General features: G+C 35.4%; 2 protein-coding genes across 2 annotated transcripts in view; one reads left to right on the top strand and one right to left on the bottom strand.

The window, feature by feature from the left end:
- The window catches only part of LOC107749276 (aryl hydrocarbon receptor nuclear translocator-like protein 2), a 23,831-nt gene extending 15,390 nt beyond the window's left edge, over nt 1–8,441 (bottom strand). The window contains exon 1 of the mRNA XM_016564370.1: nt 7,630–8,441. Coding sequence (XP_016419856.1) covers nt 7,630–7,687 — 58 coding nt within the window. The 5' untranslated portion in view covers nt 7,688–8,441. The remainder of the gene's footprint in view (nt 1–7,629) is intronic.
- Nucleotides 8,442–11,332: 2,891 nt separating this feature from the next.
- Nucleotides 11,333–23,740, top strand: LOC107749306 (vesicular glutamate transporter 3-like). Its single transcript, XM_016564420.1, has 11 exons — nt 11,333–12,445; nt 14,543–14,798; nt 15,794–15,912; nt 17,206–17,320; nt 18,074–18,161; nt 19,486–19,572; nt 21,194–21,423; nt 21,525–21,657; nt 21,920–22,030; nt 22,278–22,405; nt 23,396–23,740. Exons 1-11 carry the CDS (start codon nt 12,120–12,122, stop codon nt 23,738–23,740), a joined length of 1,938 nt encoding a protein of 645 aa, XP_016419906.1. The 5' UTR covers nt 11,333–12,119.
- Nucleotides 23,741–25,821: the final 2,081 nt, after the last annotated feature.

Below are 25,821 nucleotides of genomic sequence, written 5' to 3'. Positions count from 1 at the left end.
TCATTTTGTGAAAGAAACACTTCTTCAAATTATATTTTAAATTATCATTAGGCCTATTGCCGCTTGCTCACTTCAGACATTAGGCCTAATGTGCATTTTTCTTCTTCAAATTATAGTTGAGTGGTTTGCAATGATTAATTTTAAATCTAGATTAAATCAAGGATTATCTAATAATTCTGTTGCACCAAACTTCAAACTTTAAAAAATAAGCAGGTCACAGGGCACAAGTCCAAGTCAAGTCTCGAGTCATTGCTGTCAAAGTCTAAGTCGAGTCTCAAGTCTTCTTTAATTATGTCGAGTCGAGTCGCAAGTCATCAAATTTGGGACTCGAGTCCGAGTCAAGTCTCGAGTCAAGTGACTCGAGTCCACACCCCTGTTATTATTATTGAAAACAACTAGCCCATATAAAGGGTAAAACTACAAAGTGAATGCAAAGAATAAAACGAAGCTCTTCACACTTTACTGTTTATCATGTTGCAGTTCAAATCACAATCTTTGTTGCACTAACTGTAATATTACTTTTCTGAGCAAACTGTGCAGCTCTACCTGGCAGACACATAATGGAGCTGTATTTGCCATCTGTTATTGCCATTGACCACCATAATCCATTCACAAACTCCCTGCAAGCAGAGCACCTTATTCATGAAGAGGCTTTAATGGTGCAGTCTGTTTTCTCGCCTGCTTCACCTGTTTCTTTAAGCCTCTAAGATCAACAGATACGCTCCACCTCATCAGACCCTGAACTGCATCTGCGCCTCCTCCTCAGACCGGCCATGTGTACACATGCATGTACTTTGCGCGCGCATGTGTGTGTGTGTGTGTGTGTTGTCACAATGCCATCAGGTTCAGGCGACAATGGAACAGGCCAGGCTAAACACAACTTGTGCCCCTGGCTCCTATATTTAACAGTGCTCCGCATGCCTAGTGACCTAAATAGTCGTTAACAGATCGGCAACAACCTGATTTTTAATCCTGTGTGCTGGAGTGAAGATCTGCGGTGGGATTATTTGGTTTTATGAGGCCGATAGGAAGGCCGCACCCAACAGTGAAGAGCTCTGTCTTTCACTGGCTCATGATATTACCTGGACTTCACTGACCTGCATTTGGATACTAGTGCTCACTGTGTGATGTCATTTGCACAAGAGAAAGGCCATTTCACTGACTCACTATTCATTTTCCATGATGGATCATTCAAATGCATATAAACATATATGTAGGCTATACACAAGCCTACGTCCAATTATTTTCAATGTATTCAACCTCTAAAAGAACACATCACTCATCACCTTAACCATACCTACTTCTGAAAACAAATGCATTTTAAGTGTAATTATACTCTTTAAATTTCATTAAAAAGCAATACACACACATAAGGTGCAAAATGCCTGAATCAAAATGTCTAAATAACTTGGTAAAACAATCAATGCAAGCACTACTTGTCATCACGGAGAAAAATGATCACAAGGTGAGGTAATTATTCATGATACTTTGCACTGTTACCATAGAGCTGCACGAGAAACATGTCCAAACTCAATTTATTTACGTCAAATGTTGTGCAAGAAACGTGACAAAAGTGTGTGAAAGTAGGTCAGTGAATCCACTTCAATGTTTTTAGCTTTGGCACACTTTTGGCACCACACCTTGGTAGTATTTTATGTCTCACTGTTGAGTATTAAATTAACTGTTAAGCTAAATGTTGGACAAACAGGTAACCACAGGGTTTAATTATAACTATGTTGACGTCACAAGTTTTTATGTCCTGTAAACTTAGAAGACTGGTTTTCTGTGATGTATTGAATGCTCTTGCAAATTCCCTCAATAAGTCAGCTCTATTGATGTGAGGGAAGAAGGATCTGCTGTAACTTATAAAATAAATATTTACTCATTTGTGACTCAAAAGCTTAAGTAAGAGCTAGCTTACAATCATTCAGTCACTAAACAACAACAGGGTCATCAGGACTTCGACAAAGCAGAGGGTCTGGTTTCAACCTGAATGGGTTTATTTTTTAATAATGACTGGCTGACTGTAGATTATTCCACTTATTAAATGGCTACTTACCAAAACAACAAAATAATAAATAAACGAAATATTGATTAAATAAACAGACACCAAATACTGATTTCAGCTAAAAATTATTTGTTAAGAACAGATGACAACAGTCAATTAGTTTGGCACTCATTATACAACAATATTGGGTAACTGACCAATAACAATCTATAACTAATATTTAGCATAATATAATAAATTTATTATGTCCGCACTTATGCTATATGCTAAGCTTGCTGATAACATGTGCAACTGACAAATGGTATAGTGCCTTATTAGAAATTTAACAGCAAATGATTGATGATTCAGATGAAAAACCATGTTAATTCTTCCCACAGTTAAATAAAACATTGGTGCGTTCCATTCACTAAAGTGTGAACGTAAATGACTAATGTCTACTTATTGTCTAGGTTGTTTAAAACCACAAATCAAGCCGGTTGAAGCATCATGGCATTGGATGGTGGATTTTCTGTATGACGAAAGCAAAACACTGCAATAATGCCATAATAATGTTCAATGCAAGGCAATTATGTTTGACTTTTCCATATTAATGTAGTGAAAATTACTCAGTTGCATGGTGTGCTCTATTTTTCAGTTCAGTTTTAGACTTAGAGTTGCTTAAGAAATTTGTCTACAATGTGAGAATCCGTAGACATGACAAATGTCTAAAACAAAAAGCTAAAAAAGGCATTCAGTTTAGACATGACCTAATTTTTCTAACAAATACAAAAGTGCCTTGCCTCAACAGCTGGCAATTTATCAATAGACTGATTTAAAAGAATTAAATGAGTCTATTTTGATAATTAGGCAACTAACCCATGGCTATAACCACTAGATAAGCTACAAAATTATGACACTCCTATTTAAAGAAAACAAATTTAAGTCTCTTGCTTTTTATAAAAATGTTAGAATAAAAGTATAATGTAGTTATAAAAGCATCAATCTTCTTGACAAATTGTCTTTCAAATTTCTAATGGATCACAACAAGTAGTCTTCATTTACTTCTCTTATAAGCAAAACTGTGGACTTTCAATGTATTAATTATTATTGCTTTTAATCCATGTACACTTTGTATTGTGAGTTTCAGTAAAGAAAGTTTGCTTATATTTAATTCTAACACAACTAGCCATAAATGAAAGACACATAAGCATCAGATTTAGAAATCATTTTGATGTGGGTTTGTAATAAACTGGATAAGTAAATGGTAAATTCTTTGAGCTTGATGCTGGCACTGCTTTATGCAAATCTCAAAGCTTACCAGGCATCTGGCCCTTCTACATAAAAAAAAATTAACTGCTCTACAAACATGCGAATGACCAAGAAACACCAATAATGCAATAACAAAAAAAAATAAAAATCATGTGCACACAAATTTCACGAGGCACACCTATCTTAACAGTTTCTCTGAAAACAAGGGAAGAATAAATGCTTAACATCTAAATAGCATGATCCAAAAAAAAAAATCTAATGTCTAGACATGAAGGCAACGGGAAACTAACTGTCTCTTTGACAGGAGAGGAAGTCAAGACGAGCTGTAAAACTGACACACAGAGTTGAGATGTGACAATCAGAACATTATCAAAACAATCATTCTTAACTATTATTTCCGAGATTTAAAGAGGTCTGTAAAGTGGTCCTTGAGAACGAGACCTTGAACAAGACTCTCCCATTCAGTTTAATAAAAACGCATTCTCAAAATAGCCTCACCATTCAGATCGCAAGAGCCTATTCAGAGACCATGACAAAGTGTATATGCAACACTTATGTGTGCGGCACATAATAAGATAATCCACTAGACTGCAATCTTAAATTCTCTGCTGAATAATTTTGCTTTTTAACTGTACTTATGTCTGTTTGCACATATAAAAATAATACATTAAAATTTCTATAACATTTCTCAGAAACAAATGTGCAACTACTTTCAAAGCTCTCTATTTCACACAATGCAGTCCTCAACATTGGATGATTTGAGATGTATAAAAACTCTTCCCTGTAGCTCAGGATTATGAGGTTCCATTTGTGTCAAAAATGAGTCGACTGCTTTGTACTATACATTTGTCTTTGTCTACAGTCATTGCCTACTTGTTCAGGTAAATCAGTATATGTTGGCGTGTATGTTGTCTGTTGACGTCGTCTTAATCTGTCGTCCTGCCTGCTTTTTCTCTGTCGTTTAATTACTGTCATCCTTATTATCATTTTGTTCTGTCATCTTGTTGTGTCGTCCTAACTGTCATCTTATTCTGTCGTCCTTAGTCGTCTTTACTGTCGTCCTTACTGTCGTCCTAACTAATACGACAGAACACCTACATATACTGATTTACCTGAACAAGTAGGCAATGACTGTAGACAAAGACAAATGTATAGTACAAAGCAGTCGACTCATTTTTGACACAAATGGAACCTCATACAGGATCTGGTGTAGCAACCCATCGTGCAACATATTTCATCTAATATATGCTATAGACAGGTAGTGGTCAAAGTATTGCTAAAACATAGTGCAAAAGTGTCACAATAAACCCCACTTCTGCTGACCTACTTTTGATGAACATGAGTGAACTTTTATGTATTCAGGTCAAGCAATCTAAGAAATGTTTTTAGAAGATTAAATACTTTTTGAAAGTAATGGATATACTAACATTTAAATGAGTTTAATACATGTAGTTACACTGTGTATATATGTGCCATATGATATTAATATAGAAAGTGTGTTAAATATGTTAAAACTAGGGCTGCACGATAAATCGCATGTGATATTTAACGCGCATCTTATCAGTAAAGCCGGTTCTGTAATCAGCGGTAAATCTCCATCACCTGCGTGCTTTCACATTGAGCAGCATTAACTACACAGAGCCGTTGTTCACTGACGAGCTGCGCAAAACCACGTTCATATTCGCGCGATTTTTTGCGCAGCTCGTCAGTGAACAACGGCTCTGTGTAGTTAATGCTGCTCAATGTGAAAGCACGCAGGTGATGGAGATTTACCGCTGATTACAGAACCGGCTTTCTGACAAGATGCGCATTAAATATCACATGCGATTTATAGTGCAGCCCTAGTTTAAACCATATATTTTTTTAAATTACGGGAGTGTAAAGCGATGCAATATGTAATGAAAAATGCAAAATAACATATTATAACATAATATAATAAATAAAATAAAACATGATATAATATAAATTATAATATAATACAATATAATATATGGCTTTCCTTCAGCATGGTGCTAGAAACATTAATAATATAATATAATATAATATAATATAATATAATATAATATAATATAATATAATATAATATAATATAATATAATATAATATAATATAATATAATATAATATAATATAATATAATATAATATAATATAATATAATATAGCCCGTAAGGATAAGGAATGATTTTGAGGAAATTCAATAAAAAAATTCAATAAAATATTGACAAGGCTTTCAAAATGAAAATGTAGGAATAAAATCAGCTCATTCATTCTATTTTGCATCGCACTTTTTAATGACATTTATAAACATACGTATATTAATATCACTCAGGGAAGACTCACATTATAATAATAATTAATAAGCGAAGAAGGTATTAATATACAATGCTGTCTTTTCCCCCCTACACATAATTCCCACAGACAATTTACCAAGACAAGTGCATTTTATTTATCAGCTTTGCCAGAATTTACCAGAAGCATAGGATAGTAAATAATTGACCTGAAAAAACACCTATCACCGAAATGACTGGAATATGTAACTCAAAAGACCAGTTACCTAAGAGACATACTTTCCAGATGAGACCCTAAATCCCAGTCACGTTTTTCAGTGTTGGGGAAGGGAGGGGGAGTCTGTCACGAGAGGAACCAAACTGACAGCAGATTTAGGTTACACTTTGGCGAGAATTAAGAGCACAAGTGCCCTATTACATTAAACAGCTTCGTTTCAGATTGTTTATAGCCTAGTTATGCAAAGGTTCACTGACTGAGTTAGGCTGAAGAGAGAAAGCAACGCCTGAGGAAGAGGAGGGCATCACAGCTCTGGCCTACAAGTGTGCCGAGTTTGACCTACATATTACACAACCATCACGTTACAAGAAAGCAGACTAGATCAGGCAGCACTATGACCTCACAATGCTAATGATTCACATTTACGTCACAGGAGGCAGTTTCACTCATTAAAAATGAGACTGAATTCACTAAGGGAAAGGCTTCTCTACTAGACAGTGTATTTGTGAGCTCTAAAACTCAATATATTGAACAAATATTCAAAAAAGTGACTTTTCCCACAGTACGTACAGCAAAACAAATACATAGAATAAACTTTCTGAAGTAGAACAATAGAGTAAGAACGTTTCTTTGGGGCTTATGAAACCATATATTAAAGAATCATATAAATAAATGATGATTCATCAAAAGTCAGTATTATAGTTTTCTATACACTAATAGCTGAGAATCAAAAACATATGATTTACGAACGAATGACTCTTGTGAACCGAATCAAAGCACTTATGATTCAATCAGTCAGATTACTAATGAATTAATTTGACTCGTTTACTGAAATCGCAATTAAAGTACTTAAAATAAACCAAAAACTGTTCTGAATAGTTGGCCATATGGCAATGTGTTAAAGACACACATCAGGAGTTGTGGTAGTCAATCAGTAAATAAAGAAATAACTTGATTAAACATCTTAAATCACATTTTCAGTTTGTTTACTGTTTTATACAATATACAGTTATGGCCAATAGCATTTATGCCTCCTTTTAAATAGTCAATACACTACAATTGTAAAGATTATTTTCTGCTTTTTTGTGTTGAACAACACAAAGCTGAGAGCAATACATTTCTGTATTTTTTTCCCCCACAAAAAATAAAGGGTGGCGCGTGGCGGAACAACCAAAAGATGAATCGCAAACAGAACAGTTCTATATAATTTCCACCGTTATACACAAATGTAAACACCATAGGCTAAATCATCGATTTAACGCATTTTTCTGACAAAATCTGATTCTTTTATTATGACCATCGGTGGAGGTTAGGAAAACATATTTAAAAAAAAAAAAAGTATGCCATATGAAAGATACAAAGTTTCCGAGAACACAGAAAATATAAAAATCGACAGTAGCATGCGAATACACACATTAAGACATTTAAGTTACCGTTATACGCAACCGGAACAACCAAAACATTTAAAGTAAAGAACTAACGTTAGCATAGCCACAGCTGACTGAATGTGACAGCAGCCAATCTGTCAAAGGCCTCGCAAAATAACTACAGCACAACATACTACATGTTAAAAACGTGAATATCAGTCACATTAGAACCAGAATATGTGGTAAAAATCTGCGTTAAAGCCCGAAATGTGGCAAGGTGAGCAGTTCCGACGAGCCTCTGCTCTGGTTTGCTTCAGTTCGCTCTACTGAACTACTGACCTAGTTTCGCTGCGAACGCGAGTGTGCAAACCAATCAGCGGGGAACACCGAGAGCTCCCTCTCCTCCGCCCGGCACTCAGCGCAATCTACACCAACTCGCTCCGCTTCAAGCGGTCCCGGCTAGGGTGAACTAACTTGTATTGTTTTAAGCGGCGAGTTACCTTGCTTTTCCCCCGTCGCTCCGTCATCGCCGCCAGCCGCTGTATTCCTCGCCGACATGGCTGGAGCCGGTACGCCGGGGCCCAGTACTCCGATGCTTCATGTGGAGAACGAAGGCGGTGGTAGTTATTTGCAAAGGGGGGAGAGAAAGAGGAGAGGTGAAGGCGGAGGGGGGGGGGCGGCGAGGCCTGTATAATTGATTAAATTTTTTTCTTTACAACTAACTCAATTGGGAGGGTGGGCCGAGCGTAAAAACGTACAAGGAGAGGACACGATGGAATCAGGACAGTGGTTGAAATCCGGGGAAACGCGGAAGACGACGACGCACAATCTCCTCCTACCATCATCAACACCGCCTTCTCTGCTGTCCGTTCCCTCACGTTACTAACCTAGTAAGTCACGCGATATGTTATGCAAGCCGAGAAAAATGCGGTCACGGATGCGATGGCGGTATGCGGTACTGAACGAGTGCCGGTCAGTCATCTTTTCGATTGCTGCAATGTAATTCGACCATATATCGCATTCCGTTCTTGCACCATCATATATATTTAGACCAGAACTGTCTGTTATTTTGAGGCTGAATGTACGTAAGTAACATATTGATGATTTGTTGGGGTAAGAAAATGATATTACAAAAAAGCAGACCAACAACTATATCTATTCGGTTTGTTTAAAAGTGTCAAAATATTTGATCATATTTAATCTTAACATTCTTGACAAATTCCCTATTTGTCTGGAAAAAAAAAAAAAGTTTAGAAATAGCCTACTTACAGCCTACCTAAACTGTGCAAATTAGTGTCAAAGCATAACAAGAAACCACCACATTTTATATTTCGTGTATGAATTTTACTTAGGCCCATTTTATTTTATCCGTTGTGGCAATCAATTTTACCTGTTAATTTTGAGTACTCATCATATTGTACAAATGAAACAAATTTTACTGGTAGCCTAAATATGATTTTTGAATAAGCTTGTCAGTCAGACATTTAGGCTACTCTTTCATGTTGTAACAGACTAAACTGAATTAGGTCATCCTTGGTTTTATTAATTTAATGATAATACCTTTGAAATAATAAATAAAATGGAGTAAGCCTATTGCTAGGCTATAAATAACAATAGCGCCCTTTATATGTAATGCCATTTTCATTAATTTTGCTTAAGGAAACTATTGTATATGTAATTTTTTTGTTTTTCTCACATGAAAAAATAAATAAAGACTTTGTTCTCAAAGCGGAATTTGTTTTTATATTGACGTGAATCATCACTGTGATCTAAAGATGCTGTGTCGTCTGTGTTCTATTTGATAAAGTCCATGGATTCATTTTATGAATGTGTCTTTGCATTGTTTTTTTGATGGTTGAAACCAAAAACTCTTCTTCTGGCCTGATTACAACTTTCACACCTATGTGTGCATTGAAACGATTGAGTAACCAACTCTGAAAGAAAAAACAGACGCTCGCGCTAGCTAGTGGACAAGAAATGCACATTTTAATCATTTTTATTTTCCGCTATTGGTCCCTGAAAATAAACGCAGGTGATCTGATCTCATATGTAGCTGCAACTGACTTTATTATAACAACACACATACCCACAAACGTAACTGCTTTAAAAAAAATAGCAATGTTTTATTATTAGCACAATACTTCTTTGAAAACATAAGCTTCAGTGACTTTTAAAATTACTATTTCCAGTTCTAGGAAAGTCATAGAAATGTATTGGATATAAATTTGCTTAGCTTCCCTTATTTCTCTATGATGATGATTTTAAAGCTGTTATATTCAGTGTTGGGGGTAATATATTACAAGTAACGCAAGTTACGTAATCAGATTACATTTTTCAAGTAACTAGTAAAGTAACGCATTACTTTTTAATTTACAAGAGAATATCGGAGTTACTTTTTTTTCAATTTATTGATTAACAGCTCTCCTGTCCCCATGTTGAGAGAAATCAGATGTTACTGTAGTTCAAAATAAATATGAATATGCATTAATTCATCTCACTCACACAAAAAAAAACACAGATTCAGTATTCCTCAAAATGAATAAAAATAATGTAACAGAATATGACGCAAACCTGCAATAATTAAATGTTAAACAACACAAATATCCTTTATGTATTTAATCCTATTCTATTAACCAATGTCTTTGCTTCTGACCTTCGGTGATCCAGTTCAACCATACTAATAAGCAAAAATGACTCTAGACAAACATTTGTGTTTTTTTTATTGCTGAAGTGTGTTGAAATTTCTTCTTCTGCATTCTACTGTACGGACGTAAATTTACTTTCCCTTCAGCCTGAGGCTTATTCATTTCACTTTTGGTGTGAAAAGGCTTTTATATTTGCCAAAAATAGAACTTTTTTATTTTAAAAACAAACAAGCAAGCCCTGTCCAGATTTTTAAAGTACCGCAAAAGTAACGTAACGCATTACTTTCCATAAAAAGTAACTAAGTAACGTAATTAGTTCCTTTTTATGGAGTAACGCAATATTGTAATGCATTACTTTTAAAAGTAACTTTCCCTAACACTGGTTATATTGATTGTATGGCTTGGAGAATCATAAACCCTGAGAATCATAAAACCATAAGCCAAAATTGTGGAAATTGAGACACAGGAAAAGCTGACTCACCCTTTTTCCTGCAAAGATATTGCATACAGAAAACAAGAGTCATAGTTCAATGATGCAAATGAATACTTAATGTGACCACCGCTTCAAAAAGTCCATACATTTGACATGTACGATGCATCAGCACAGAGGAAGAGAAGTTGTTGAACTGGGCAGCAAAGATTTGAAAAGATATATTGTTTCTATTTATGGATATAAGTGTAAGGATAGGGTAATAGATAAAGGCATAGTTCTACAACTAAGTAGTTATTTAAAAAAAGTACTGACATCATTTGAGCAAAAATTGGCTTGGCAGCTGCACATTGGCTCCTGTGAACCACTAGATGTCACTCTATTCTTTAAAAACAGAAAGTGCCTTGGACCAGAGAGTGCTTTCAAGATACATTATACTATTAATATAAAATAAATAACTTCAGTAAAAGTTTATGGGGCAGTGATGTGGCACTTTTTCGTAAATACATTAAAATTAATCAACAGATTCAAAAAATGACTTGAAAACCTCTTTGCTCATGAAAGAATCGGCAAACACAAAATAAGAGTTGTGTAATTTTACAGAGATTAAAGAAACATTTATTACAAGGCTTAAATCTCTAAAAAAACGAAAAAAGAAACGTTGGCATATGTAATAAACATAACCTTTTATCATTAATGGATAATTATTTTCAGGAATGTTTAGGAATAAAAGCAAATGTACAGTTTTGTTCTAAAATATTACTAAAATTAAAAAAAAACCTTTGCCAAATCAAAGTCAATCTGTCAACCTGTTTTGTTGTCATGTAAAGAGAAAACAATCAAATCTGTTGAAACCTTCATGAGGTTTAAGGTGTGTTCAGGTCAGTATGTGTAAAAAAATATGGTTTGCTGAAAACGAGTATGTGCAATATAAGTGGGCAGTTATTTTTCCACTATAAGTCTGCACTGTACATTAAAATTGCAGGTGTTAAACCAACACCACAATGTAGAGTTCAGACCTGCAGACCAAGACTTTTACATTGAAGATTTTCCTGTGCACACTTATTTTTTTATTATACTGTATTTATTTATTTTTATTTTTGTTTTGGTTCACATTTTGTAGATAAAGAACCTTCATTTGCATGAATGCATATGTTCATTTTGATTGTGGAAAATAGTAAATCCCTGTTTCTCAGTTATTTATGACCTTTGCATTGAATGGCAGACCTTCAGTGAGGAAGCTCCAGATTTTATTCATGGAAAACAGACTATTGAGGCTCCTAAAACAAGCATCAGTGAAACACAGCCTGAGAGCCGTGCAGACTACCGATGAATTTTTTAGACCTCAATATCTGAATTTTTAAAGCACACTGCATTTTTGATGATTATTGCATAAAAAAGGTACAGCCCTTCATTTACAGAAGCAATAGAATTAGATTGCATATGTGACTTTTGTGCATCAACTACAGTGCAACGGCCCTCACAGTTTGAACCTTTATGTCAGTGTTTGGTTGTTGACGTTGATACATTTGACCCATGAACCCCTGGAACGGTTTCTCGGGATAAGGGTTAAACTGGGACTAGAGGACGCAGTGTCTTGTTACACCTGCTCGTATTATACAACCCCGAGCCTGCGATCCTTGACTTCACTGTTAATATTTAATGAGCTCTGCTAGTCACTCTTTTTGGCCTGCTTTCGTATGGGCAAGACCAAGAAGGGAGGGGTTGGAGAAGAGGCAGGTGTTCGGCATCTTCTGTCACTGTCTGTGAGGGAGCTGAGGAGAACGCCGGAGTTTCCATTATTGATGTATGCCAACATAACATTCACAATGCCGATACATTGACCCGAAGACACCCGGATTTGCCCCATTTCTCTCCTTGTGCCTCGTTTCTGGATGCTCTTAGCCCAAACCGCATGAAGGATTGTACCCAGACCGTCCAAACCAAAGTCCCTCCTCTTCTTTCTCTCTGTTCCGTCTATGGCTCAGCATCTCTCCTCCCCTCCAGCACACCTAGACCATCTCAGTCCAGCACAGGAGAGGATGTGCACCAGCGTCTAGTGGATATCCTGCTCTTTTTTTCTGCAAGAGCAGAAGTGAGAGAAGACAAGTGTTTGAGGGTCAGAAGAGCAAGGGAAGGAGAAATGCCACTGGGGGGGTTTGCGGGTCTAAAGGAGAAGCTCAAACCGGGGAAGGAGGAGTTGAAGAACAGTGTGGGCGACTCTCTGGGGAACCTGCAGAAGTAAGTGTGAAGGCAGTTGAATTGAAGTCTAAGCGCTGAGAGGAAGATATGAGAAGATTGCTTGCTTATATATACTGCATCAGGCTTTTGGTATTGAATTAAATTCAATTATGGGAAGGGATTTAGAAATTAGAATTGAGAAATCAACTTAAAATGTATTGAGCAGCTGATTTCAGTGATAAATCAATCATATTCCATATAAAAATATAATTGAAAAAATGGCAATAAAGTACATAGTGTAACTATACAGGACTATAGAATAGAATATATAGAACTATGCATTATAGAACTATATTATGTTTTCAAAGATTTGTGATGAGGGATGTTGGTAGTATAATTGTATTAAAAAATATATGTTTTAATGTTTGAAAAACTGTTTTCAGAGTATTTCTACATTGCAAATTGTTTCTCAAAGAAAGTAAATCTTAAATTATTACGTACATTCTTATAAATATTCATATCAAAATGTTGCCACAGGATATCTTTGCTTGTCAGGGCATCTAGAAATATCACAACATATTCACTTTGTATCTTGGCCAGTAATTTAAAAGTTATCCAGTTTTCTATGCGTTTTCATACATATTTAATATCTAGTACATTTGAAGAGATTAGAAACCTGAAGATTTCACATTAGAGCGAAATACATGTCACATATTTCTTGCACATTAGACATCTTTATATGTGAGATAATGTACATAATTTCCTGTGTCCGTGTAATATTGCCAGGAAATCTCTTAGAGCTTGTAGAACTAGAACTACACAATATAGAGGGGAAAATTAATATATGGGTGCACACTAAACTCATGCATATTTATTTTAATCCCTACTTTTAAAATTGCTTAATTTTGCAGAATTTCATGCAGATTTGTGTATAAACTAAACATGCATAAAATCCACCATAATTTAATTAATAAGACAATGTAGAGCATTATAAGAAGTGCTCAAGAGCAATGCCATTTCCAAAACAACAAATATTAAAATATTTTTTATTAATATAATTAATTACAATAGCAATGACAACAATATCTAGTAGAGTACCTGCTTTTGAAAATGTACTGAAATTTAGTAAGTGTTTTGGCTGTTTGCCACAGATTTTATTTGAGATGCAATGCTATGCTCAGATAGAATGACATCTAAATATTTTCCTTTTTCTTCTTCTTATTTTTACTTTAATTGTGGTAAAGTATATTGAATAATATATTGCCTTGGCTGGATGATTATAATGTAAAAGCTGTAAGGTTGGTTCATGGTAATCCTTGCACATGGCTTTATGATGTTAAGAGGTGATACTGTCCTTTTCTGGCCAATTTTCTCCACATCTACGTCATTATATTTGACTTTTATAATTTTTTTTTTAATCTTATGGCAATTTTAAAAATCTATACGGTCTCATGCTGTTACTAAAATCAAAATGATAAGTAGTATCTAGAGAGTTTAGAATTCATTTAAAACAAAAGATATGATGTGGAAAAACAAAACAACGTATGGTAACAATTCTGATCTGAATACGTGTATGTATTGTTCACAATAGAAAAAAATGCATGTGATCCATTTCGAGAGTGTACCAGAGCAATACTTCACCTTAAAGTGGCTTATGTGCAATAACAATGCTTCACAAACATCAGGAACAGGCTCTTGAAATGATGCTTCTTGATCCTCCATTCACAATCCTCCAGTGTCCAGCTTTTAGTGAGCTCCTTCCTCTGTGTGTAGAAGAACTCAGGTGTGCATTTCAAAATAGACAGATGAAAGTAATTCCTGTGAGGTGGAGGATGAGAGGAAAGATGCAGGTTCAGTAATGGAACAGGTGCGTGCGGGCGAGATGGAGGGAGCACCAAACGCAATGTGACCTTTTCAACGCCACACTCTGGCAACCCTTGCTGGCCCCCTCCAACTCCCAGTCCATCACTCATAAATATGGGTATATCACTTTCAAACAGCACTGAGTTGAATCTAGATCAGCTAAAGCTACATTTGCAATCCAAAAAGAGGACCCGTTTTGGTTTATACATCAGTTATGGAGTGATATTTAATTTGTTATCTTTTTGTCTACTGCAAGCCATGACTATTTCTAAACCGTTTTATATCCTACGGTAGGAAGATCGATGGTTCTAATGCGGCTGAAGAGGACAACATTGAGCTGACAGAAGATGGTCGGCCAGTGGCGGCCCCTAAACACAGCCCACCCTTTTTTGATTGTGGCTGCTTTGGCCTCCCCAAACGTTACATCATCGCCATCCTCAGCGGACTTGGCTTTTGCATCTCGTTTGGCATCCGCTGCAACCTCGGTGTAGCCATTGTAGAAATGGTTAACAACAACACTGTCTACATCAACGGGACTGCCGTCATGCAGGTGAAACTAGGAACATATAAACTGAAAATACCAAATTACCTTTAAGTTAGAACAAGGGAATTTACTCACTTACATTTACTCACCCTCATTTTGTTCCAAACATGTATGAATTTCTTTGTTCTGTTGAACACAAATATTTATTTTGATATTTTGATATCATGATATCATGACAGATATTTTGAAGAATGTTGGTAACCAAACTGTTGCTGGTAGCCACTGATTTCCATAGTATGGAACAAAAAATACTATGGAAGTTAATGGAATAACATAAGGGTGAGTAAGTAAGTACGTAGTAAGTAAATACAATTTTACCACACTTACCAAATTTAACATTCTCTTATATCTTATCTTTATTTTTATTAAATTGTTCTATCGACAACTCTGCTTTTATCAGTAATAAATAACAACAACAAAAAAAACATATATAGTGTATCTATTTTCTAACCACACACACACACACACTCATGTACAAACTGTCAACTTAAATAAGTAAATATTTTACAGATAATATTTTACTTATATTTGCTTAATTTTATTATGCTTAATATTTTTCTCAAACAGTAAATGGGTATATATGAAATTATACATATTTTAAGAGTGGGTCCCTAGCAATCATATTCAGGGGTCCTTGGCTTGAAAAAGTAAAAAACAAAAAAGGTCTAGATAGGCCGTTTGACTTTTTCAGCTATCAAGTTCAAAGGACCGATTATCTTTTTTTCTGGCTTGAATTCTCATTAGTGACTTTTTAGGTAGTTGGCTGCCACAATTTCCTGTAATTTCCGGTCATAAGAAATTTTAGGAGGAAGACATGACTCACACACACACACATACTCAGGTCATTTTACTATGAATGTCTTACGATTACTCATTTTTATATCATACACAGAAATGTGCATACAAAAGGTTTTTGTATTTTTTATTACTATTCTTTTTAAAAAAAAATTTATTAATTATATAAAGCTAACATGGTCTCCTCTAATGCTTGTCTTCTTCAGCCAGCTCAGTTTAATTGGGATCCAGAGACAGTGGGATTGATACACGGCTCTTTTTTCTGGGGCTACATTGTCACTCAAATCCCTGGAGGTTTCATCTCCAATAAGCTAGCAGCTAACAGGTGAGCCTCGTCTTGACGCACGGGCCTCCACGCCACGTTTGGAAGGCAGACGTTTGTTCCATAATACAACTCTCACACGAGTGCAGTGGTCAAGGCTGCGAGGGTTAAATTTGTGCCGTGTGTTGATTAGAGGGGCGATAGCGGTCTTGTAATAAAAGCCTCACAGGAAAAGAGGACACGTGGCTGACAGAGTTAATAATGAAAGATCCAGCAGTAGATCTCTCGCTGAAGCACCAGCCACTGGAATATTACAAGTGTCACTTACACACTGTTTTGGAAAAAAAAAAAGCGATGGATGGATTAAATGGAGATAAAGGACAACTGAATGAACCAAAATGACTCTCTTCTGTATGATCCAGTGATGATGTGCCAGCTAGCATCATGCCTATTCAAACTGATGGGTTTTTCTGCAAAGTGGATTTTGAATGGGAAAAAAGGTCTTTGGTAATTAGTTTGCCAAAATTTTGAAGGTAAAAATTTCATAATTTGATCAGTACAATCAAGTTGGATATCCAATCAAATCTGCAAATACATGATAGATCAGGGTTTGAACCCAGGCCCCTGTAGATGCTAATTAAAAGCTGTACCAATGCTAATTTAGAATCTTTGAGATACTGTTATAGCTTTTATGAATATTTTATTAGTAGTTTTTTTAGTTTTAGTAATTTTTATAGACTACATAATTTGTATTCATTTTTATTTTTGTTTTAGTTTTAGTACATCAAGTAAAACTAATTGAAATCGATAAATGTTGCCTTTTTAAAGTTTTTATATTTTATTTTATAACTATATAGTATATATAGAGAGAGTTTAAATGTTTTCCTTTGATCATGTCTTAATGAAATACATAAAGATCCAGACTAAAACTAAAAATATTAAATTATTACTCTAATATTAATTGACAATGATGGTTGCACTCACGCTTCAAACTAAATTCAGTGCATTTCTAATGCATTTTGATATTATTTTGTGATATGAAATCCTCATTACAGTATCAAGTTACAAAATTACTCTCTAGGTGTCACTAACTCATCACTTTATATGATGTCAAGAAGAAACAGATATTTTATGATTCATGTCTTTCAGAATTTCAGGACTGATGATAGAGTTATTCAATTCAGTTATTCAGATAACATTATGGAATTAGGTACTTATCCTCCTCACTGTGTGCTTTTCCACAAAACATTATTTATGTAAATCTACATTATTTAAGGCCACATTATGTTTTTATATGGCTTAATTTTGACTGAATCCATTAACTAACATTACTAAATATCTCTGAATTATTCTCAGGGTGTTTGGAGCAGCCATTTTCTTGACGTCAGTGCTAAACATGTTTATTCCATCAGCTGCCAGGGCCCACTATGGCTGTGTCATGTTTGTGCGAATCTTACAAGGACTGGTGGAGGTGAGTGGCCCCCAGTGACCTCATCTTTAAACACGTCATAAAATATTACTTTTTATTATTAATTTACACATGACATGTATGCGTTACATATGTAAACATAACATATGTAAACGCATTACATATTCATTTTAAATGGTATGCTATTGATCAGTGTATTTAAAGCAGTAATACATTCAAAAATGACAATTCTGTCAATATTTACTCACCCTCATGTCATTCCAAACACATATGACTTCTTCATTTCTGGAACACAAAAAGAGAAGAGAATGTTTACACCATCTTCGTTTCCGAGTGAATGCTGATATTCAACCTCCAAATACTATTAAAAGCACCATAAATGTAGTCGTGAAGTACATACTAGGCTAGTGGTTCTCAAACCTGTCCTGGAGTACCCCCAGCCCTGCACATTTTGTATGTCTCCTTCATCTATCACACCTGATTCAACTCATCAGCTCATTAGTGGAGACTGCAAGACCTGAAGTGGGTGTGTCAGATATAGGGAGACATACAAAATGTGCAGTGCTGGGGGTACTTCATGGAGAGGTTTGAGAACCACTGTACTAGGCTATCGTTTAAAGCCATACATAGTTTTTGATTCATTATTCATGACGTCATTATATGGGTGAACTGTTCCTTTAAGTATTAATCAGTCAGTAGTATTGCCCATTTTGATGAAAGAAAGAAAGAAAGAAAGAAAGAAAGAAAGAGAGAGAGAAAGAAAGAAAGCATACTAACCGTGCATAATGTTCACAGGGTGTCACATATCCAGCCTGCCATGGGATGTGGAGCAAATGGGCTCCTCCACTGGAAAGAAGTCGTCTGGCTACTATCTCATTCTGTGGTGAGTAGGTTTGTGAGAGAATATTTTATTGAAACTGTCAGGAGACACTTAATGTAACAGAACACATCGAGGTGTTTTGTTCTTGAATTAATCAATATTTGAACGAATCGTCTGAGTGAATGATTCAATGAGTTACTCACATAGAATCACTTGCTGAATTCGCAACCGCATACTAGCTCTTACCATTTTATGATGTATTACTATAGCAGGAATGGTAAGAGTAGTGTGCGGTTCCGAATTCAGCTTGTTCATTTGTTTAATTATTGAATGAATCAATGTTTTAACGAATCATTTGAATGAATGATTCAATGACTCACTCATAAAGACATGTGGACACCTTCTGGTGTCAGGATATAACGTGCAGAAAATGACTGAAAAACGTCCAAATGTTTCCTCTGTTTTACTGTTCTGATGTTCATCACTCTCTGCTTTTTTTAAATACCAAATTTAATGTTCCTGTTATACAAATGTGTCTGTATCTGCGTCTGCACGAGAAGTAAACACTCAAGACAGATGCTCAAAAATCATGCTCACAGTCCAGCTGACCAGTCGACTGTGGGTCTATATTCCAATGCTCATTACACCTCAAATGCATTAAAACAGCCGTCTTTCACAATAAACAGGTGCCATGACAACCTGTGCTCCAAACAGCTCTTGACATGACCACTAAATGAAGATGGTCTGCACACAGCTTCACCTTCTGTATGTGAAAGAGGCTTTCTTCTGTTGACACAAATGAAGCAGCACCCTCTCCTGTGTTCAAAAGCTCACGCGAGAATTTTTCTACGCCAAGCAGGAAGGTTTACGAGTGCATCAATAAAATATACATTAAGACACCTTTTCATTAAAATCCCATTTCCTGCAGCTGCCAGCCTGCCCTTCAGGCAGAGGCACGTGTTGCGCTGAGGTCTGGAGTTGTTGCATATGTAACTGAGCAGAGTTTGATGAAGGACTTGAATCCTGGCATTGGCATTTATTGCTTAAAAAGTTCTTATAGCTTGACAACTTGAGTAATGACAGAATCATAATTTTTGGATGAACCATTCCTTAAAAAAGTCCTCCAAATATATGAAAATCTGAAGGTAAATTTAGAAGTTACTACATTAAAATGAACAAAACTAATTCTGCTCTCTCAAAGCTGAACCAAACCAATCATGCCAGTTTTCCTCTGGCAGTTATGAGGCAACCCCCGCAATGGCTTGAAATTATTGAACTGTCATGTGAAGGGATTATTGCAGGTTGATTAATGCCCTCTCTCTTAATTTAACTTTCTTAATTACGCCTTTGTGTGTGTGTGTGTGTGTGTGTGTGTTCTGGTTGACAGGATCGTATGCAGGAGCTGTGATAGCCATGCCACTGGCTGGAGTATTAGTGCAGTATGTAGGCTGGCCCTCTGTCTTCTATATATATGGTGAGTTTAGGGTAAGCCTTTGAAATGTTTTGGTAAAAAATGACACTGAAAATGAAAATCTGAGTGATGACATTTATTAACTGATTTGCACTTTGACACATTTGTCAGACTTTAATCAATCAAAATAATTTACATTCATATTAGTGCTGAGCAATGATTAATCGCGATTAATCACATCCAAAATAAACGTTTTTGTTTTATATAAATACAAACACATGCATGTATATATTTTGAAAATATTTACGTTTATATTTATATTCATATAATTTATATTATATAAAAATATATTTAATATATAAACATAACATATTTTTCTGAAATATATACATGCATGTGTGTGTATTTATATATACACAATGAATATACACAGTACACACACATATGTAACCAAAAACTTTTATTTTGGATGTGATTAATCGCGATTAATCATTGCCCAGCACTAATTCATATTAAATCCCAGTGGATCACTTTGAACTGAAATCAAATCAATCAAGCTTAATTCAACTAAATAGAATGGAACTGAACGGAATTGAATAAAGGTTAAAAAGGGGGGGTTGCAACAAATGCCATAAAAGAACCATTTAGGAATCCTCAAAGAACTTCTCTTTTTTTTCTTGATTTAAAAAAAAAACATTTTAATAATCTAAAGAACCTTTTAATAAAGAAAATGTAGTCCAATTAAAAAAAGTTTTGATGGATATTCTTTATGGTACCACAGATGCCAATAAAGAACATTTACTTTTAAGAGTAACAGTAACATGATATAAATACAGAGTGAGTTACTGTGAATAGATGGCAAAAAGTAGTAAATCTATGAGTCACTAAATATACTGCATTTAGTGAACCCTTGATGTCCACTGATTCAATTTAATATTAAGATGGCAATGTAATATCCTAAACTACTTTGTAAAAACTGCTTTTTTTCTCTCTTTGCAGAAATTTAAAACTCCTTGGCGTGAATTCTTCACATCTATGCCTGTCTACGCAATCACATAACATATTTTTCTGAAATATATACATGCATGTGTGTGTATTTATATATACACAATGAATATACACAGTACACACACATATGTAACCAAAAACTTTTATTTTGGATGTGATTAATCGCGATTAATCATTGCCCAGCACTAATTCATATTAAATCCCAGTGGATCACTTTGAACTGAACTGAATCAAATCAAGCTTAATTCAACTAAATAGAATGGAACTGAACGGAATTGAATAAAGGTTAAAAAGGGGGGGTTGCAACAAATGCCATAAAAGAACCATTTAGGAATCCTCAAAGAACTTCTCTTTTTTTTCTTGATTTAAAAAAAAAACATTTTAATAATCTAAAGAACCTTTTAATAAAGAAAATGTAGTCCAATTAAAAAAAGTTTTGATGGATATTCTTTATGGTACCACAGATGCCAATAAAGAACATTTACTTTTAAGAGTAACAGTAACATGATATAAATACAGAGTGAGTTACTGTGAATAGATGGCAAAAAGTAGTAAATCTATGAGTCACTAAATATACTGCATTTAGTGAACCCTTCATGTCCACTCTAATGTGTTCATTTGTAATGTTACATTTCAGAGATGCAGTGTTAAAGTGTGGTTCTGTGCTTATATCCAGGTGTGTTTGGCATAATATGGTATAGTTTCTGGCTCTTGCTGGCTTATGACAGTCCAGCAATCCATCCCACTATCAGTGAGGAAGAAAGGACATACATAGAGACCTCTATTGGGGAAGGAGCCAATTTAATGAGTTCTACTGAGGTAGTCCAAAGTCTTCTTTCATGCATTTGGTATAATAAACTTCAGCCAGCTTACTTTGAAGAGGTCTTTGGGTTCCCCATCAGCAAGGTGGGCTGTTATGTGATTTAAAGTTACAGAATCCTCTGTTAATTTAACACCCACAATTCACTCTAGAAATAGGCTAACTACATGATGTCGGGCTGTTTCAGGTGGGCATTCTGTCAGCGGTGCCACACTTGGTGATGACGATCATTGTGCCGATAGGAGGCCAGCTGGCTGACTTCCTGAGGAGTCGGAAAATCCTCTCTACTACAACCGTGCGCAAAATTATGAACTGTGGAGGTAGGCAAAGTCCCAAGCTCACACCATTGGTTGAGTTCTTGCTTTTAAAGGCCTGTTTACATTAATAAAGATAACTATAAAGACATAGTGTTGAGTGACCCTTAGGGGCCATTCACACATTTTTGTAAAAATGCAATACGCAGAGCAGTGGAATGGAAAAAACGAAAGGTCTAGAGAGGAATTTTTAAAGTTGAACTTGTCTTTTTGGAACGCTGTGTCGTGTGCAAGATAGCTGATGACTAACTTCTGCCATCATCCACAGGTTTTGGCATGGAGGCCACGTTGCTCCTGGTGGTTGGGTTCTCACACACACGTGCAGTGGCCATCTCATTCCTCATCCTGGCGGTAGGCTTCAGTGGATTTGCGATATCAGGTGACGCATGAGACAGGTGTCAGTCATCAGAGTGTCAGTCAACATAATCCTCTGTCATTTGGCTTTGTTTGATTCTAACCTTTCTTTGTGCTTATGCCACATCTCCAGTTTCAATAATGCGGGTTGCTCAGTTGTAATAAAAGAACTAAGTAGAAAGTGCCTGATGATAGAAGCTGGAGTATTAGTTTCTAAAATTACACCGAAGAAGATCTAAATATGTGAAATGTATTTCTATTCTTTGACACAGGATTCAATGTAAACCATCTGGACATAGCTCCTCGCTATGCCAGCATTCTTATGGGCATCTCTAATGGAGTAGGTACCCTGTCTGGAATGGTGTGCCCCCTCATTGTCGGAGCACTTACCAAACACAAGGTATTTAACTTCATCTGCTTATGCTTGTGCATAGAAAAACATAATACTATATGCACAATAATTTTTTTTAACCTAAGAGATACAATCACACGCAAATAGCTTCCTTCTTTCATGATTAAGTCATTTTCCTTATATTTGATAAGGGGAACGTTTAAGTGTGTAAATATTCCTGGATATTCAAAAATATGACATGAATATATATAGCATTGGTGCTCAACTAGGGGGCCTCAGCACACTTTTAAGGGGGCCTCAAGATGGCTAAAAGTATTCAAATTAATAAATTATTATGCATTACATATCATTATGTATATTGAAATGATCAATATGATAAATTAATATATAATTAATATGCAAATTAAACTTATTTCATAATACAATATAATATAATCAATAAATTAATTATACCCCCTACTCCATAACTGTTTTTAACTTTTTAACTGTTTTTAATTGAAGATCTTGAAAATTCTGAAATTTCAAAATTAATGCTGTAAATGGTCTATATCATGGAGCCTTCGAATATTGTTTAGAACAATGAGGGATCTTTGAGTCAAAAAAGTTGAGAACCACTGATCTATAGTGATAAACTGTAAAAATGTTTCACTTATAACCAAAAATGAAATTATTTTTTAATCAATAATATATGAAAAAAAAAAATAGATCAACAAAATTATTTTTTTATGGGTAAGATAAGGTAGAAATATCTCTTTAAGGTAACAGCTGGCTAATTTCAATTATGGACAGTTTAGTGAAGTTCTTATATATATATATATATATATAAAAGGAAAGTAACCAGAAGGTTGTAGGTTAAAACCCCAGAAATGGTGATTCATAAACTATAAAGCTAACAAGTTTGCCCTCACCTCTTTTGCTTTGGAACAAGACACTTAACTTTAAATTAACCCTTGAATGATAAATAAGCAAATTGAATGTGCATTTTTGTTTTACACAAATATATTACATATCCTCATTACATTTCTATGTTCTCAACAGACTCGCCTGGAGTGGCAGCATGTCTTTGTGATTGCTTCCATGGTGCATTACACTGGCGTGATCTTCTATGCCATCTTTGCCTCTGGTGAGAAGCAGGACTGGGCCGATCCTGAGAGCACCAGTGACGAGAAATGCGGCATTATCAGGGAAGATGAGCTGGCTGATGAGACAGAGCACAACAGCGACAGTGCCCTGGCCACCAAGCAGAAGACCTATGGAACCACAGAAAGCTCTGCAGGCCGCAAGCAAGGCTGGAAGAAGAAGAGAGGCATGACCATGCAAGCAGATGAAGATCACGGATCAAATCATTCTGAAAATGGGGAATATCAGAATCAGTATCAATGACATTTTGGTCACCAAACGCCCAAGACTGAGACCTAAGGCGTAGGAGTATTTATTTAAGTAACCCACCCTGGGAATACAACATTCCACCTGACATTTGACACAGCAGTATATTTGAGTTGTGAAGAAATATTTTGGATGGCTTCCTTTATGATTTCACCCTGCTGTAGAAGCTGAAGGAACAGTCACATGAGAATGATCTGTGAGTAGTTAATTTGACAGCTGTAGGTAGACAGTTGAGTTGAGTTGAACTCAATTTTAAATCATAATTTTGTTCCCAAGTCTTTTTATATCTACCGTACTATAAGGCTGACAGCAGAATATGCATCGGTTCTTTTTGATTTTATGTTTTGATTGTTGTCAGCTATGCAAAGAAAGCAGGTGTATAGTGCATAAATAGGTTAAAGAGTCAGAAACATTTTTCTGTGCCTCCATGGCTTTTCTTGCATGTAGTTGTGCAGCCTCCACAAACCTCTTTGCTAAATTCAACACATCTCAGAAAACATTGTTTTATCATAAAAGTTAATAATGGTCAGAAGAGGGATGTGTATTTAGTGGAATGCCTTTGAAAAATGCAGTATGTCCACCATTAATAACTCATAGTTCAATTTACCGTTTACATATGCGTAGGTGGAAGAGCTTTGATAGAGTTTATGTTTGGTTGAATATGTAGAAATTAACCATTTTAGTACTTATAAAATTGAATATGGATATCAAAAAAAGAAACAATCCACAATGTGCCTGATTTTATTTTTTATTTTTATTTTTTTTTGCACAATACCTGCTGAAAAAGACATTTCATTGCTTACATGGATGTCAAGATGATCGTTTGAAATGTGCACTTTACCATTGCGTCACTGTAACTGATGTCTCTTTAAATGTTTATTTGGAGGAGAATAAAAAATCTTTCAATTTATCTTTTACTTATACATTTATATGTGATAAAAAATATTGCTGGCATAGTAGTGTTTTAATATAGCTCAGATAGCATGCATAATTGATTCTCTTCGGCACATACATTAGATTACAGCAGCGGCTGCTCTTCTGTTTAAATAGCCTCTTACACTATTAATGAGTTGAGTGCGGAACAAATGAAATCGAAGTAGACGTAACCGAGACTTCGGACTCACGACATGTTCTTTCTCAGAGAGAATAGATGCATGTTTATGCTGGGATGCTTAAATTGGCTCACTTTGTCTTTGTTGGGAGCTGACAGAACTCTCCTGGTTTCTGTCATGTGGGAGTAAACATCCTTCACATTATCACTATTCTTATGTTCACAGCAGCATTTTACAGTGTACAACAAATTAGTCTGGCCACCCAAAGATTACTTGGCAACAAAAATTACAGTTTTTTTTTCAAATAATCTCTTTACTGGGGCAGGACATTCAAATTTTACAAACACACACACACACACACACACTTTATCACAGAAAACTGGATGGTTTTACATAAAAAAGAAGAGAAAAAAATCAATTAAAATTAAAAAATTCAAAATCAGTAATTATACATTATACATAGAATTACATTATACATATAATTATACATACATACATACATACATTGTATTAAAAAAATTACAGCACCCTTACTGGTGACTATCTATCTACTGTATCTATCTATCTATCTATCTATCTATCTATAATGCCATAGTGTCCAAATACTATTTAGGGACTGAAACACACTACCTTTGGAAAGCTTTTTGCTGCATGAAGGATTTTTTTTCTGTGGCCTGGGTCGGTGATGCCAATTTCGTGAAGGTCCTCATCTTCCATCACGTTACTCCCCTGAACGTATGCACATTCTCATTAGTTTCTGCTTTATTACGTTTACAAGAACAACCATGTGTTGCGTGATAGTGACAGCAGGGGTAGTTTGAGACAACAGTTTCAGGTACATCTAGTACTTGTGAACACCAGACACTTAGTCAGTGCCTTGCAGGAATATTCAAACCATTTATATATGCATTATCTATCTATCTATCTATCTATCTATCTATCTATCTAATTAAGGAGTGTGATCTCGCTTGATGGGCTGGAGTTATTTTAATATTATACTAGTTTTTATTCATATTTTGAATGAGC

The sequence above is a fragment of the Sinocyclocheilus rhinocerous genome, unplaced genomic scaffold, assembly GCF_001515625.1.
Source record: "Sinocyclocheilus rhinocerous isolate Xijiao unplaced genomic scaffold, SAMN03320098_v1.1 scaffold1311, whole genome shotgun sequence".
Taxonomy (NCBI): domain Eukaryota; kingdom Metazoa; phylum Chordata; class Actinopteri; order Cypriniformes; family Cyprinidae; genus Sinocyclocheilus; species Sinocyclocheilus rhinocerous.
Note: the sequence above shows the minus strand (reverse complement) of the source record. Positions and strands in the feature narration are given on the sequence as shown.